General features: G+C 41.2%; 1 protein-coding gene across 1 annotated transcript in view; it reads right to left on the bottom strand.

Moving 5' to 3' along the window:
- Window positions 1–1,787: 1,787 nt before the first annotated feature.
- The window catches only part of nek9 (NIMA related kinase 9), a 34,610-nt gene continuing 20,329 nt past the window's right edge, over window positions 1,788–16,068 (bottom strand). The window contains exons 17-23 of the mRNA XM_079853171.1: window positions 15,320–15,487; window positions 14,131–14,190; window positions 12,878–13,056; window positions 11,581–11,715; window positions 10,561–10,653; window positions 9,719–9,772; window positions 1,788–3,818 (exon numbers count right to left, since the gene is read on the bottom strand). Of these exons, the coding sequence (XP_079709297.1) occupies window positions 3,729–3,818; window positions 9,719–9,772; window positions 10,561–10,653; window positions 11,581–11,715; window positions 12,878–13,056; window positions 14,131–14,190; window positions 15,320–15,487 (779 nt within the window). The 3' untranslated portion in view covers window positions 1,788–3,728. The remainder of the gene's footprint in view (window positions 3,819–9,718; window positions 9,773–10,560; window positions 10,654–11,580; window positions 11,716–12,877; window positions 13,057–14,130; window positions 14,191–15,319; window positions 15,488–16,068) is intronic.

The raw sequence follows: 16,068 nt of genomic DNA, 5'->3' as shown, positions 1-16,068 counted from the left end.
ACAACGACACGCCAAAACATGTCAAAATAAAAGTCACCCATTATTCAACATTTGTTAAACGATCTTTTTTTTAAATTACATATTTAAAACTAGATAGATAGATAGATAGATAGATAGATAGATAGATAGATAGATAGATAGATAGATAGATAGATAGATTTGGAAAACCTCCAAAATTTGCAACAACTTGTTGAGATTTATGTCTCTGATTTTCTGTTTTAGAGTAAACGTGTTTTGGATTTTTTTTTTTACAATTTTAATTTAAAAGTAGTATTTTTATTCATTTTTCATAACAATAAACAAACACATTTTTTCAACTTTGTTTCACTTCAATAATCGTGGCAATAATCTTCGTAATAAAAATCATCTTTAAAAAGAGCTCAAACTTCAGTCTGTGACCCAAAGCATTCCAGATTTACCACAGTTTCATTTGGAAATTAGAATTTTCAAATCTACACTCAAAAAGTGATAAACAGCTAATAAATGGAAGTTAACTATTCCATAAATATAATTTAGTATCATAAAATCCCTTAAAACTACGAAATATTAAACAAAAAACATTATCGAACTAAAAAATAACCTAGTACATGTATTTCTTTAATTAAAAAAAAAGAAAAGAAAAAAGAAAAAAAAAATCGGTAATTTTGACCGCAGCACGTGCAGGGTTCAGTATCTTTTGCCTACTTTGTATTTTGAATGAGTATCAAAGATATTAGCAACTTTTACTCTCTACTTGACTACATTTTTGACTAAGTCTACTCTTACTCCAATACATTTGTAAACACGTTACAATATGCATGTCACCTAGCTTTTCTGCAGCAGTTTGCTTCTGCTTTAAAGAAGTGATATCGCCATCTTGTGTGTTTTGCCTACAAGGCTCCTTCACGTGAATACGAGTGCATTAGCTGGCAGTTGCTAAATCACAGGTGTTTCATATGTGAGATGAGGACATGATGAGGCCAAAGCCAGCAGTGCAAGACTTGAGTATTTGTGGACAAATAACAGGCTCGTGTCGATTGCATTTTTAAGGTGTTCAGTTTTACTTCGACTTTAGAAACACGATTGCTCTCCTCACAAGTCAACTGTTTCCCCCTGTATTCAATCATTTTATCCCTTAAAACTCATCTTTGATCACCAAAATTACATATTTAAAGTTTTTTTCCTTGAAAAAAAGTCTTCATGCCTTAAAATATCTTGAATGTAACTCGACACCCTTGCCTCATTTAGTATGCGCTGTTCTATGAATATGCAAATGAGCCCCGCCTCCACTCACTCACTCAGCTCAGAGATCCACTGGTTGACGATCACACGTTGATCTGATTGGTTACAAGGTAGTTTGTGACGTCAGAAACACCAGTGATTTCAAAGCGTGTTTTTGAGACTGTCTTTGGTTCACTGCAGTTTTAAGGAGGAAATACTCAGCAATGCTGTCGACTTATGAACTTACACATGGTTTGTCTTAAAGCAGATTAAAAACACCACATAGACACATAAACTACATTAAAAGCTGGATTTCCACAACAGGGAGACTTTAACACAAACATCTATTTACTATAAACAATTGCATTAAAATATCAATATGTAATAGTATAGAGTTCTCTACACTCAGAAATGTTGCAAATGGCATAAATTTCAAACTAAATCATTCAGATCCTGACGACACTGATATTAGGTACATAAAACAATTGCGAAACAAAATAAAAACGAATCCAAAAAAAGTATTGGTCAACACTGAAATTAAAGAATTAAATAAAGATGCAACATGAAAAATGACTCCAACATCAATGTGACTTTTTGCCTCAACTTTTTTTCCCCGTTTTATTAAAAATGTGCATCAATCAGTGTCTGATACGAGTGTACAAAGCATAAACACACCTCAAGAGCAAGTCCCATAATTATGATACAGTTTCAGAGTACAGAAAATGGAAACAAAACAACAGACTAAAATCTAAAAACAAACTCCAGATAAGATACACACACAAAGAACAAAAACATATTTGCATATTTGGTTGTAGTTGCTTCAAAGACACGTGTAAGTCAGTCCGATGCAGAGGCAGAGCGAGAACAAGGCAGCTGAGCTCAGTATAGTCAACACCACATGCGCTTGCTCCACTATATTTGGCAATGCAAACAAAATAAGCAAAGAACGATCAAGAAATACAACAGAAAGCAATAAGTTCAGTAGTTTTGACACGCGTGTATGCACAACAGTCGGACTCTGATATATCATGTGAAATCACGGCACACAGCGTGTTTTTAGTTGCACACCTCAGCAGAAACAGGAGTGCGTATGAAGAGTCTCGTCCCGTGACGCAGATAAACCGTGTTTTGGCTTCACATTCACACTTTAAAGTTTGCTTGTAAAAATCTCTGACTGAAACATCAGTCACAATAACAGATGTGCAACCGCAACACATTAACACTGATATAGAGACACCAGGTTTCACAGACGAGGATTAAGCTGGTCTCAGACTAATGCATGTTTGAGCTGTTTAACTGAAAGCAAGTCCCCCGGTAATCAACTGTACCCCTTAAAACTCATCTTTGATCATTAAAATGACATTTAAACGTTTTTTTTTCCAAGAAAAAAAATGTCTTCATGACTTGAATGTAACTCGACACCCTTGCCTCATTTAGTATGAATATGCAAATGAGCCCCGCCTCCACTCACTCACTCAGCTCAGAGATCCACTGGTTGACGATCACACGTTGATCTGATTGGTTACAAGGTAGTTTGTGACGTCAGAAACACCAGCGATTTCAAAGCGTGTTTTTGAGACTGTCTTTGGTTCACTGCAGTTTTAAGGAGGAAATACTCAGCAATGCTGTCGACTTATGAATTTACACATGGTTTGCCTTAAAGCAGATTAAAAACACCACATAGACACATAAACAACATTAAAAGCTGGATTTTCACCACAGGGGGACTTTAAGATCTCAAGATGCACACCAGTAATGTTTTTTTTTCTAAGGCACGTTTATAAAATCTACTTAAATGTCCTGATTGAACTAAGGCCTAATCCTGACTTAATCTAAACCCTGTCTGTGAAACCAGGCCATAGAGTTTAACTCTTTCCCCGCCATTGACAGAATTTCCCGGCCATCCATGTTTTCACTGTTATACAGTAGGGGGCGCAATTACACATCATCTGAACGAGTGCTGAATCCCCAGATCAAAACACAGAAGCAGAGACAAGCAATAAAAGCATTGCTGACGCACACTGTAAACTTTGACAAACACTTGATTTTCTCAGCTTATTGTTCAAAATGTTGCTTTTTTTTTTAAATGAAACCCACACTGAAGTGTTGATAAAGCTAGAATAAAATGTTGAGCCTCTGCTCTTTCTTTTGATAGTTTGCATGTTCAGATATTCATACAACAAAATATTCCGTGAAAACTTTGTGAAAATGATCAAGAATGCCGGTGGGGAAAGAGTTAACGGTTTCATCTCTTTGACACAAAAGAGCTTCTTTGAAAACTAAATGTTCAATATAAAAGCATTCAGAGTAATAACCCACATCTCGAGGCCTGAACCCAACGGTTTATGACACTGTCCTTACATTCATCCTGGAGGACCGTCTGACTGACGATTACCCCGCTGCTGTTCCCAGATCCCAGATTTGGCTTGACATTAGCAGCAGGATCGAGTCTTTGGCTGTTCGGTGATCTTGGCTTTAGCTCTAACACACAGGCACTGATAGCTAATGACTGAGGGATGCTGGGAGTCTCACTCTTCTTCATGGCTCTGGCTGGCGTCTGCGCCGAGGCTCTGGATGGCCTTCCACAGTCTCTCGTTCTCCTTCAGCTGATCGCTGAACTGAAACCACAGACAGAACCGCGTTAGAGCTGCGCCCCACGCACTGCATGATGGGAAACGGCTATCTGACGACACAGCTCAACACTCGTTGGTTTAAAGTAAACCACCGTGATGAATCGTTCTCTTCTAAAATGATTGATTTTGTAACTTTGATATCATGTTTTAATGTGTATAAATTATGTAGTTTTCCCAAACTCTCTGACAGTGCGATCTCTCTATGTGATCCAAAAACATGTCCTTATATTGAACTAAAAATGAATGGAAAACACGTCTTTCAGATGGAATTAAATACCAAGTATTTTGGGTGTCTTGTTCATCGTATTTATTTGTATATAAAAGCAAAAGAACTTAAAGTGCCCCTATTATATGCTATTTTAAAGATTTCTAATTTTCTTTTAAAGGAGACATATCATGCTTTTAAATCGTTCCTTTTTACGTATAAATCATACATTTGTAGTCTATATAAAGCAGAACTGCAATGCTTGGGTCTGAATTCCTCATTATTATAGCTCCACAGGCCCCTTTTCTACCCCTTTTCTGATGTGCGTCTGAGAGCAACTCGTTTTGGTGCGGTCTCTTTAAATGCAAATGAGACACTTCATACCCCGCCCCCTCTCCAGGATGCAGAGGTGACACTCGGTTCAACTCCACCCCGTTCGGCCATTTTTGTAGTTTGATCACAGAGATACGATTTTCCTGCATTGAACTTGTTTTAGCGCCCGCCAAAGCGATTTTTTTTGTCCCGCCAAAGTCTTATTTGATCGGTGAGTAATGTAGATGAACTGCTGCGCTTGTGACAGGGCGCATGTTTAACTGAAAGAACGAGCAGAGAGAGAGACCCGGTCGCGCTCACGCACTCTCTCTCTTCGGAGTCAGGCGAAAGTGTAAACTAGAGGCGCTGTCTTGCTCTCTCTCCCTCGCACATATTAATCAAAATAAATCGACACGGTGGTAAAAGGTCGGAAGACCAAACTTTCATGTGGAGCATTCTGAGATATTTTTTTCCTGAATTACCGTGTGAATTGTGCTAAATAAGTTGCCTTATCAATTCTGAAAAGCGTTCCGGGCATTAAGCTGACATAAAACAACACTTGAAAAAACTATCCAATGATGAAATGTTTTCTGTGTTGACACAAATCTTGGATGTCCAAAAGTTTCTGTGCCGCTAGATAAACCCTGTTGTTGCTGAAGTAACATTAGTTATCCTTGAAGTGCTTCGCGTTCGCGCACACAAAAATGACTTTATGGGTACATTTCCGTTAAAAATAAAACTCAACCAGGCACTTCGAAGAGGTTCTGATGCTGGGAGACGGTGTAATGAAGCGTGTGGGTTACTACATCCAACAACCGAACATTTTGACTTGCCCTCTCGTAACTTCTGCATCTTTTAGCTTGGACTACAAAATCACAGCGAGAAATAAAAATGGCGGATTGCTCGAAGTGTTGAGCCGGGAGTCGATGTCCTTATTTGGCAGTTCCGCTGCAAATACTGTGACGTAATTGTTCAAAAAATGTAAAAGAGAATAAAAAAATCGGAACAGGTTGCAAAATATGCCCAAAACAGAATATAAAGATATCAACGAAGCGCCTGAAGAGACTAATTTCAACTTTTCTGTACTTCTAAACACTCCAAATATACAACAAAATGCATTTAAGGGGTAAACAAAGTGGATTTAGCATGATATGTCCCCTTTAAAGGTCTCCTACAACAGGTTAAATGCATCAGAGGTCTAAAACACTTTAATTTCCTCATAATCTGCACTGCAGCATCAGCTCTTTCCTCTCAGGGTCTGAAACGCTTCGATCGAGGATTCAGTCTCTCTAAACCCCGCCTCTGTGAGAGCTGCTCTGCTGTGATTGGTCAGAAAACAAACGCTCATTATCATATCTGAATCTCAGCTCTTGATCACAGTGATGCGAACAGTAACGATGGCGTGGGTTTTACCGTATCAATCTCAGAAAACAGCGTCTTCTCCACATGAACAACACGAACCAAACTCTTCCAGTCTCAGATACACTACAGTGTTTGAGGGCGGAGCTAAGAGACCAGAGGCTGGCATTATGCAAATTAGTTACAAACCTATGCAGATTCATCAGGAAGTGAGACTGAATTACTGACGACTCGTTTCAGTTCAGAATCACTTCTTTCTTTTGAGAGAAAAAACTCCATTCATCTGCACTTTGATCTTGGCAGTCTTTCACATTCACAAACAGCTCCATTACACACTACAGGAAAGGGAATATCCCAAAAAGCATAAAAGGGGCACTTTAAATTCCATGTAGTTTATTAGAAGCGCAGCGGATGAGCATGAATCACGTGATGTCCTCCTTCGATCTCGTGCTGTCTCTGTCTGATCCGCTCTGAGAAGAGAGAACGTCTCGGTTCCGCATGTAACCCTCGTTCACTGAAGGAGGGAACAGAGACATCACGTAGATTACCGACGAATAGGAATCTCGCTAGAGAGGCCAATCTACTTAGAGTGTAACTAAAACGAGGCAATGCACATTGGCATGCGATGTTTGCATCAGCTGCGCTGCATCACTGCACATGCATATAATGAGCAGCAGGAGCACTGCATCTTCAGGCATTCCCTGAGGAGCCGAGCCGGTGACCAGGCTGTCCCAGCGGTAGGGGTGTGCCGGTTTCAGAATTGGTGATGACGGTTATGACGTGAGTCAAATGTGACGGTTCGTAACATAACCGTCGGGGGGGGGGGGGGGGGGGGGGGTGTTGTGACGTTCTTCTGTATAGGACAACTTAGTTTGAATAAAGGAGCAGACACTTGACCGCCTAAATTAAAAAAAATAAATAATCAATGTTATCGATAAAGATACGCGGATGGGGTTTTATTTAATCCGCACCGTTTTTTTTTTTTTTTACCAGATTTCAAAGCCGCACCTGCCCGTGTGATTGTTTTGCGGTGACGGTCTATGGACGATGGAATGCTCTGCTGATGCGAGCCGCGAGAAAGCCCTTGTCTGTTCTAGAAAGGACGCAGCAAAGATATTTAATGCTTAATGTATGAGGCATAGGCATACGCTGAGTTTCATTCATTTACGAAGAGATGCGCTCTAGTTCACAATGCAATGCAAGTGAACGCGGCGCACCAGCGCCGGTTATTATATTGTCTGCTATATCTGCTTTTTATTTATTAAATACATGCAATTGGTTGATGAAACATTTATTAAAATTAAGATACAATTTGTACAAAACGAAATTCGTTTTAAAGAAAGGCTTTTAACAATAAAATACAAGTGAACGCGGCGCGTTGGCGCCTCAATGTCACGGTTATTATATTGTCTGCTATATCTGCTTTTTATTTATTAAATACATGCAATTGGTTGATGAAACATTTATTAAAATTAAGATACAATTTGTACAAAACGAAATTCACTTTAAAGAAAGGTTTTCTACAAAGAAAAACTTAATGAAGTGGTAAAAATCATGTCTGACGATTTACAAAACAAAACTTGCGTTGGTACTTGGCAAAGAATCAAATACAGTTGGAAACGACGTAGACCATTAATGACACAGACTGTTAACAATTGTTTTTAATTAGTATTTAAACATTCTCTATGATAAAAAATGTTTGTAAAAAATATTTTAATAACACGGTTTTGGCGGTTATAGAGTTCTAATGACGGTGTTCAACTATAACCGTCGGTCTCACGGTTATATACTAACCGTCACACCCCTACCCAGCGGGAAACATACGTAACCGAGACGTTCCCTTTCAGTCGGTCACTCTCGACGCCATGTTAATCACCAACGAATAGGAATCCCTACCAAAGCGCCACAGCTGCTGACCCCATCCAGCACCCTGTGTAAACCTCCTACTCCTTCTTACCTGATGGGACACGGCTTACACAGAGAAGTCCATCACTGCAGTTCCGGCTCAGTGAGACTATTGGATAACACTGGGAAAGCATGTCCTTTCCATTGGAAAAGGAATGCTGCGGAAGCCACATCCTTCCTTGAAGGAGTCATGTGGAGATAACACATAACCTCGTGGGGTTGTTTACATATGGAGTATTGGGGTAACACCAATCTCCTAAGAGATGGGTTCTTCAAAGGGAAAGACGCAGGCTTCCGTTTAGGAGCAACTGTGGAAAAATCAACATATGGGATCCTCGCAGAGTTACACATTTGGCACCCAGCCTAGACCCAGTTCTCAAGGATTCAGCGGGATATCATTTAATGATGAATGGGGAAAAAAAGATTGCATTACACTTACAGTAAGGATCACTTTGTGAAAACAATGTGCAATATCTTTACATAAAACTGTCAAGTTTCTGTATTGTAGTGTGTTACATTTATGGTGTCTTAATTATTGTTGTTGTGTTGTCATGTGTAGATGCACCGTAAGGTTGGCTAATTAATTTCATTGTATAATACATGCAATGACAATAAAAAGGAATTTAATTGATATAGGCCTGACGCCAGACGCTCCGCCACATCCGGCTGCCGAGGGTGATGGAGGACTCAACAGGTTTTTCACTCTGGAGACATAAGCACAACTGTAGGCAACAAGAGACGGGCCTCTCGGTGCTTCTGCCCGTTTGAGGTGAGAACACAGGAGGAAACCGGCTCTAGACGGAGGCTATAGAACCTAGTGAACGTGTTGGGTGTCGCCCAGCCCGCAGCTCTTCAAATATCTGTAAGCAAGGCGCCACGTGCCAGGAGGATGCAACACTTCTTGTTGAGTGAGGTTGCAACCTGAGCGGGCAAGTCACGCCCTCTGCTTGGTAAGCCAAGGTGCTGGCGTCCACTATCCAGTGGGCCATCCTCTGCTTGGAGACCGCCTTTCCCTTCTGCTGGCCTCCATAACAGACAAAGAGCTGGTCTGAGGTCCTGAGGCTTTGAGTTCTGCCCACGTACAGTCGCAGAGCGTGGACGGGACAGAGCAAAGCCAGGGCTGGGTCTGCCTCCTCCAGGGGCAGCGCTTGCAGGTTCACCACCTGATCCCCGAAGGGAGTGGTAGGAACCTTGGGCACATAGCCAGGCCGGGGTCTCAGGACAACATGGCCGTCACCCAGCCTGAACTCTAGGCACGATTCGTTGACCGAAAATGCCTGCAGGTCCCCTACCCTCTTGATTAGAGGTCTTCAATCCTGCTCCTGGAGGGCCACTGTCCTGCACTGTCCAACATGCTTCAGCACACCTGCCTTTGAATACTCAAGCGATTCTGAAGAGCTTGATGAGCTGATTCAGGTGTGTTTGATTAGGGTTGGAACTAAACTCTGCAGGACAGTGGCCCTCCAGGAGCAGGATTGAAGACCTCTGCTCTTGATGGAGGCCAATGCAACCAGTCAGGGCACGGGTGCCATAGGGTGACCTGTCTCTGAGAAAGAAGGTCCGTCCTTAGAGGAATACGCCAGAGAGGGGCATTCGCGAGGAGCATGAGTTCTGGGAACCAGGTCCGGTTGGGTCAGTAGGGCGCAACTAGCAAGACCTGCTCCTCTTCCTCCCTGGCTTGCACAGGGTCTGTGTGCCAGTGCATCCCTCGGTCAGGGAGAAAAACAACTGGCAGTGGGTGTTCTCAGGAGAGGCATTTAGATCGACCTGTGCGGCTCCGAAACTACGCTAGATCAGCTGGACCACCTGGGGTGGAGTCTCCACTCTCCCGGGAGCCCGGCTCGTGAAAGCTCGTCGGCCACACGGTTAAGCAGCGCCGGGACCTGAATGGCCCGAAGCGACCTCAGGTGCTTCTGACTCCAGAGGAGGAGATGGCGGGTGAGTGTTGTCCGTCCGAACAAGCACATCTTTGCCATGTAGCGGCCCTTTTACACGGCTCAGAGCAAGACAACTCGAGGTAGTCGACGTGACCTCGAGAGTGACCGACTGAAAGGGAACTGCACTTATCTGAGATTATTTCTCACAGCACTCGCTCTGAACTGACCTGCTTCTGTAACATCTGGATTTGAGCTTCCTGCTGGTTCACGGTTTCTCTGAGCTGAAAAACACAACATGACTTCATTATACTCAATATTCAAATCAGCCAAACATTCTTTTTAAAATGACAATATTATTGTACATCCATGTTTTGTTGAAAAAGCAATGACACATGAGCATTTTCCAGATGGCCTCAAACCCGCGACTGTTTCCGGAAGGCTTCCCCTTTAAAGACTTAAACGCCCACTGTATATATATTTACCTTCTAAAATTAATATTAGAGCCATTCACTCTCTTTTTCTTACTTTGCCATATGTAATATATAATATCATACTGGAACTCTGTATTAAAGGGAAAGTGATATGCTGGGAAAAATTGTGAGTTTTCATATAAGAAATAAGGTTTAAAAAACTTTAAACTTGAACAAAGATTTTATCCAACAAATCATTATTTGCAGAAATCTGAAAAATACTTTACAATAAGGTCTCATTCATTAACATTAGCTACCTATGAGCAACATATGTATTGTAAAGCATTTGTTAATAAAAACACAATTGATCGTTGTCATACTGCATAGATAAAACTGCTGATTTGAAATATGTATTAGAATATGGTTAAATTAACATGAACTAATATTAATAAATGTTAGTTCATGTTAACTAATGTAGTTAACCAATTATAACAAATGAAAGCTTATTATAAAGTGATAAGGACGTGAATGCTTTTTACGAGTCGTAATCTCGTGATTCCAGTAATGACGACATGGCATTAATGCACCTTTATTTAAGCATCTGTATATTTGATTAAAAGTAACAGGTCATGCGGTGTGATGTTGGACGTCATGCGTACGTGTGCCAGCTCGACGCTCGCTCCACAGCAGCTCTGATCGGATCGGGCCGTCTCTGCGCCGTTCATCCGCTCGTAATCCACACATGCTGTCGGCTGCCGAACAAACACAACACAGCGGCTTGAGACACACAAACAAACACCAGTCGACTGCTGATAGTCATTAAAGGAGTAGTTCACTTCAGAATTAACATTTCCTGATGATTTACTCTCCTCCACGTCATCCAAGATGTTCATGTCTTTCTTTCTTCAGTGGAAAAGAAATGAAGGTTTTTGAGGAAAACACTCCAGGATGTTCCTCCATATAGTGACTTCAATGGGGTCCAACGGGTCGAAGGTCCAAATGTGAGTTTCCCATCTGCCATTTTATAACAAAATAAACATTTATACACTTTTAACCACAAATGCTGGTCTTGCACTCGCTGTGATGCGACACACATTACGTAATCACGTTGAAAGGTAAAGCGTGACGAAGGCAGAAGAACCGACCCAGTGTTTACAAAGTCAAACACCATTTACAAATAAATAAAATAAAAGGTAAAGCAACGATGACTGATGATTTTGAAGTTGGAGGAGAAAATGAGATGAGAGTTTTTCACCCGATCCTACATTTCTGACCCGAAACACACGTGACCTTTCAACCTGAGTACGTAATGTGTGGCGCATCACAGCGAGTGCAAGACCAGCATTAGTGGTTAAAAGTATATAAATGTTTATTTTGTTATAAATGTCCGCTGGTTAGTCTAGATAAGACTCTTATTCCTCGGCTGGATCGTGTCGAGACTTTGAAGCTGCACTGAAACTCACATCTGGACCTTCGACCCGTTGGACCCCATTGAAGACACTATATGGAGGAACATCCTGGAGTGTTTTCCTCAAAAACCTTCATTTCTTTTCCACTGAAGAAAGAAAGACATGAACATCTTGGATGACGTGGAGGAGAGTCAATCATCAGGAAGTTTTAATTCTGAAGTGAACTAATGCTTTATTTCTTCCTGATTGGATCAGCAGAGTGTTCAGTACCATCAGGCTCTTGGCTTTGAGCTGGTCCAGCTCCTCGTACGGCAGTGTGTTGCTCTCGGGGTAGGAGGACGGCAGCGGCTCGATGGAGTCTCGGGAGTCGTTCGGCAGGGGGATGAACTCTGCGTCCAGCAGCTCCTGCACTCACAGCCACAGAGAAACACACAGCAAGGCTTTATGAAGGAAGACTTTAAGACTAAGCAACGAAAATTGAAGGGTTCAAGATTGGTAGACATTGTAATGCCAGCTGAGGCTGTTTTCATGGCAAAAGCTGTGTGGTTTATTTAATTCATATGTTTCTTTTGCTTCTCCAGTAAATGTGTCTTGATTTAAAGGGGACATTTCATGAAAATCTGACTTCTCCCGTGTTTAAGTGCTATAATCGGGTCCGGTGCTTCTACCAACCCAGAAAACGTGAAAAGTGAACCCCAGTAACTGTGTTCTGGTCAGTCTTTCTCTGCAAGCGTGTTATAAAATAATCCGATCAGATTTCGCTCCCCTTCTGACGGATGAAGAGGATCTTATTATAATATTACTGGCCCTTAATCTGAACGTTTACACACACCAGACGACATTTGGGTCCACACGCGATAACAGAGACCAGTTCTAACGCACTGATGAAGATCCAGCAGAGCCTGAAACTGTTCTGTGGTTGAGCACAGACGAGCACTGAACACTATTGACCAGAACATGTCACCGCTGTCTTATAAAGACCTCAGGAACTGTGGACACTTGTGGAGAAGTTAAACATGATGATGAGATGATCAGTGTAACTCCACAACAACTACAGAAATGTCTCCACTAACATTCAGAAACTCTTCCTGAGTCTCTCCGTAAGGCTGCACTCACTCCTGGTTATTCTGGGATTCTGGATGAGGGAGATTGGCCTGTTCTGTTATTGCCGGAGTTTCTGAAGCTCGTGTAAAGACTCCGCCCTCTTCTGAACGGAGGCGGAGCTAAAGCTCATTTGCATTTAAAGGGACACACACAAACGGCACGTTTTTGCTCACAACCAAAAAGAGGCATATTTGACAAGCTCTAATAAATGATCTGGGGGGAGTTTTGAGCTGAAATTTCACAGACACATTCTGGGGACACCATAGATTTATATTACATCTTGTGAGAAGGGGCAAAATATATCACCTTTAAGAGTGCTATTTGCACTGAATACAGAGCAAGATTTTTTTTTTACAGTGCATGTAATATTTAAAGCCATGACTTTCTGAATTAAAGCCGTTCTGCTGTAATTTGAGTGTGTGTGAAGGCCGTGCTGTGTGCTGGTGGAGGACCCTGGCTTCACCTTGCGCAGCCACGAGGGGCAGGAGCTCTGGCCGGTCCTGCTGTCGATGGAGAAGATGGGCGTCTGCAGCCCCCGCTCCCCCAGATCCGCCTCCACGGTTCCTCCCAGCATCCCCTCTCGCAGCTCTGAGTCTGTGGCCGAGCCCGTCTCCAGATCCACCGAGGAGGTCGAGCACTGGCCTGAGGACCGGCATACTCAACCGTTACACACACGCTCTACATGCTACACAAATGCTACACACACGCTACATGCACGCTACACACACAGACTACACAAACACTATACACACGCTACACACTCAGACTACACACACCCTATACACACACACACACACACTCTACATACACAGACTACACACGCTCGCTACACACATCTTGTCAGCATGCCCGTCTTGGTGAGTATCCTAGCAGACACAGTCGGTTACGTCTTAAGTGAATGTCGAGGTGTGTGTATCAGTATCAGTGTATTGGATCAGTGCATTATGTCTTAAAGTGACAGCAGCCTAATATTCTGCTGTCTGTGTTTTTAATGTAAGTCAAACAACAAAAGACAAGGAAATCACTCACAGCTCTCGACTGAATAGCTTTTGTGACTTTAATAAGGATTAATCTGTCAAATATAAAGTGTTATTTTACCATTTCTGTAGCTGAAAACTAATGTTAATGTTCTGTAACCTGAAAAGCACTGTTTATTTTATTACTATCTTTGCTCTTTTGTATTGATTTGTGTTCTTGTTTGTAGTTTGATTATTTGTTCTTATTTTATTTTTTATTTTTTTGACAGTAGTCCATTTCTCCCTGAACACGGCACATACTGAACCGCACTGAAACCGTGATACAAACCGGACTGTGAGCAATTTGACCCGTTGCACCCCGACTACACACACACACACACTACAAAAGCGCTGTACATGCACTACGCACATGCGCTACACGCCACACACACATGCAGTACACACACAGTACACTTTTATTCCGACTAGCTGCAGAGACAACATTTCTCATTTACATTTAATTTAACTTGACACACTCAAATAACTTAAACTTAAATAAAAATGTATTAAAACTATATATACAAAAAAAAAATAACTACAAAAAAAAAATTTAATACATTTAATAAAACTTTAACAAATGAAAACAGAAAATATAAAATGATAATATTAATAAAAACTATAACAGTATCTGAATGATACTAAAGTCCCACTGGCTCTCCCACATGAATACTGAATAACTACAGAAAACATGTGATCTTACCGCTCCCGATGGACAGTCCGCTGCTGTTTGAGCGGATGGTTTTGGAGTTCAGGACTTTCTCTGTCAATACACATGAACAGGAAGTTAAACTACAAACCTTCACTGAAAGAGGGGATTCACAGCTACACAGATGGCCGTTTAATAGACGCTCCCTTCCGCCAGAAACCTCAATACCCACAATGCATTGGGTGCCGCCAGGGTTTGAAATGAATGTTTTCACTCACTGGCCAATTTGGCTACTATAGTTTTAAGTTACTGGCCATTCAGAACTTCTACTAGACAAAAAATAAATAAAAAATGAATTAATTTAAATAAACCAGATTAACTACGCCACAGCAAATTTGGATTTCATACATTAATTTCTTATTCAAACTAAATCCTGTCATCCCGCATCTCCTCCTTCCTCTTCCATCCTCATCACCAAACATGTGTTTCAGCTGGAGCGATCAGTACAGGACAGAGGACATCAGGAACACGCAGGATGTTGGAAAATAACAATGTCTTTTCTGTTCACCAAATGCTTTTAATCTTCACTGTTGCTTCAGTGCAACTGAACAAGAACGCCGTTATCTGTTGTGTAGTGACGTGTGTGTTCAAGTTAGCCAGATATGAGCAGATTCTGAGCAATACACTGTATTTAATATATCATGATGACTCACGAGTATCTGCACTAAATCTGCACAGATTAGGCTTAACGAACTTCTCCAGCTAAGCGAGGAAACAAAGTAACACGCCAAATTGGCTTTTCTTACTTAGTATTTTTGTCTTGTTTCCAGTACAAATATAAAAAAGTTCTTAAATCAAGATGCATTTACTAGATTAATAAAATGCCATGAGATTTTATGTCTTGTTTTCTGGGGGAATTAATACAAATTAAGTGAGTTTTTGCTTAAAACAAGCTAAATTATCTGCCAATGGGGTCAGAAAATTGGCAGAAAAATTTATTTAGATTAATTCCCCCGGAAAAACAAGACATTTTATTCATCTAGTAAATGCATCTTGATTTAAGAATGTTTTGATATTTGGACTGGAAACAAGACAAAAAGCAGTTTTTTTGCAGTGTAGCCAATTTGGCGTGTTAATCTGTAGCTTTAACCAAAGCCCTGGATCTGCCTTTCACATGTGAAGCGTCATCCGGCGGACTTCAGCTGATACACAAGCGTGAGCAGAGCAGTGTGTGAGGACGCACCCATGATGAGGATGGTGTGCCAGCCCCTGCAGGACAGATCCGGCACGTGGTGTAAGGAGCCGAAGATGGGCCGGGGCAGAGCCGGACACACCTCAGAGCCGAAGCCTTTATCAGGAGGCATCCCGAGCCGGCCGTTCCCCGCGTTCCCCCACGCGAAGATCTGGTTATCTGAGGGACACACACACACACACACATCACTGCAGATGAGGAGGAGGAGGACACTGAAGAAGAGCAGTGGAAGTCTGGGAAGAAAACTAATGCTTCTGCTGCTTCCTAGTCCAGACGGCTCTGATAACAGTTATTACTGTTGACCAACACTACAACTGCTGTAAAGAACACTGAAAGTGATTCAAATAAAGGCTGCAATAAAATACAATTTTATTACAAACTAAAATAAACTAAACAAAAATAAAAAAAATTTTTTTTACATTTGTTAAAGTAAATTTAAAAATAAATGAAATCTTAATAGAAATATTTTAAGAATTTTTTTTGGAAAAAGCACAAAGTTAAATGCACTAAAAATTTAATGAAAAGTTAAAAATAAATAAAAAATATGAATATAAACTTTAATAGTACATAAATACTAAAATTATAGTTGGACATTCATCAACCAATCTTTTTAAATGTGTGATGATGATGATGATGATGCTTCTCCTTCACTATCTGCTCTAACGCATTCATTTAGATAAAAACACACTACACACACACTACTAACACGCACCACACACACACACACACACACACACACA

This window comes from Squalius cephalus, assembly GCF_949319135.1.
Source record: "Squalius cephalus genome assembly, chromosome: 20".
In the NCBI taxonomy this organism is placed as follows: Eukaryota; Metazoa; Chordata; class Actinopteri; order Cypriniformes; family Leuciscidae; genus Squalius; species Squalius cephalus.
This window is presented reverse-complemented; position numbering and strand designations above follow the sequence as displayed.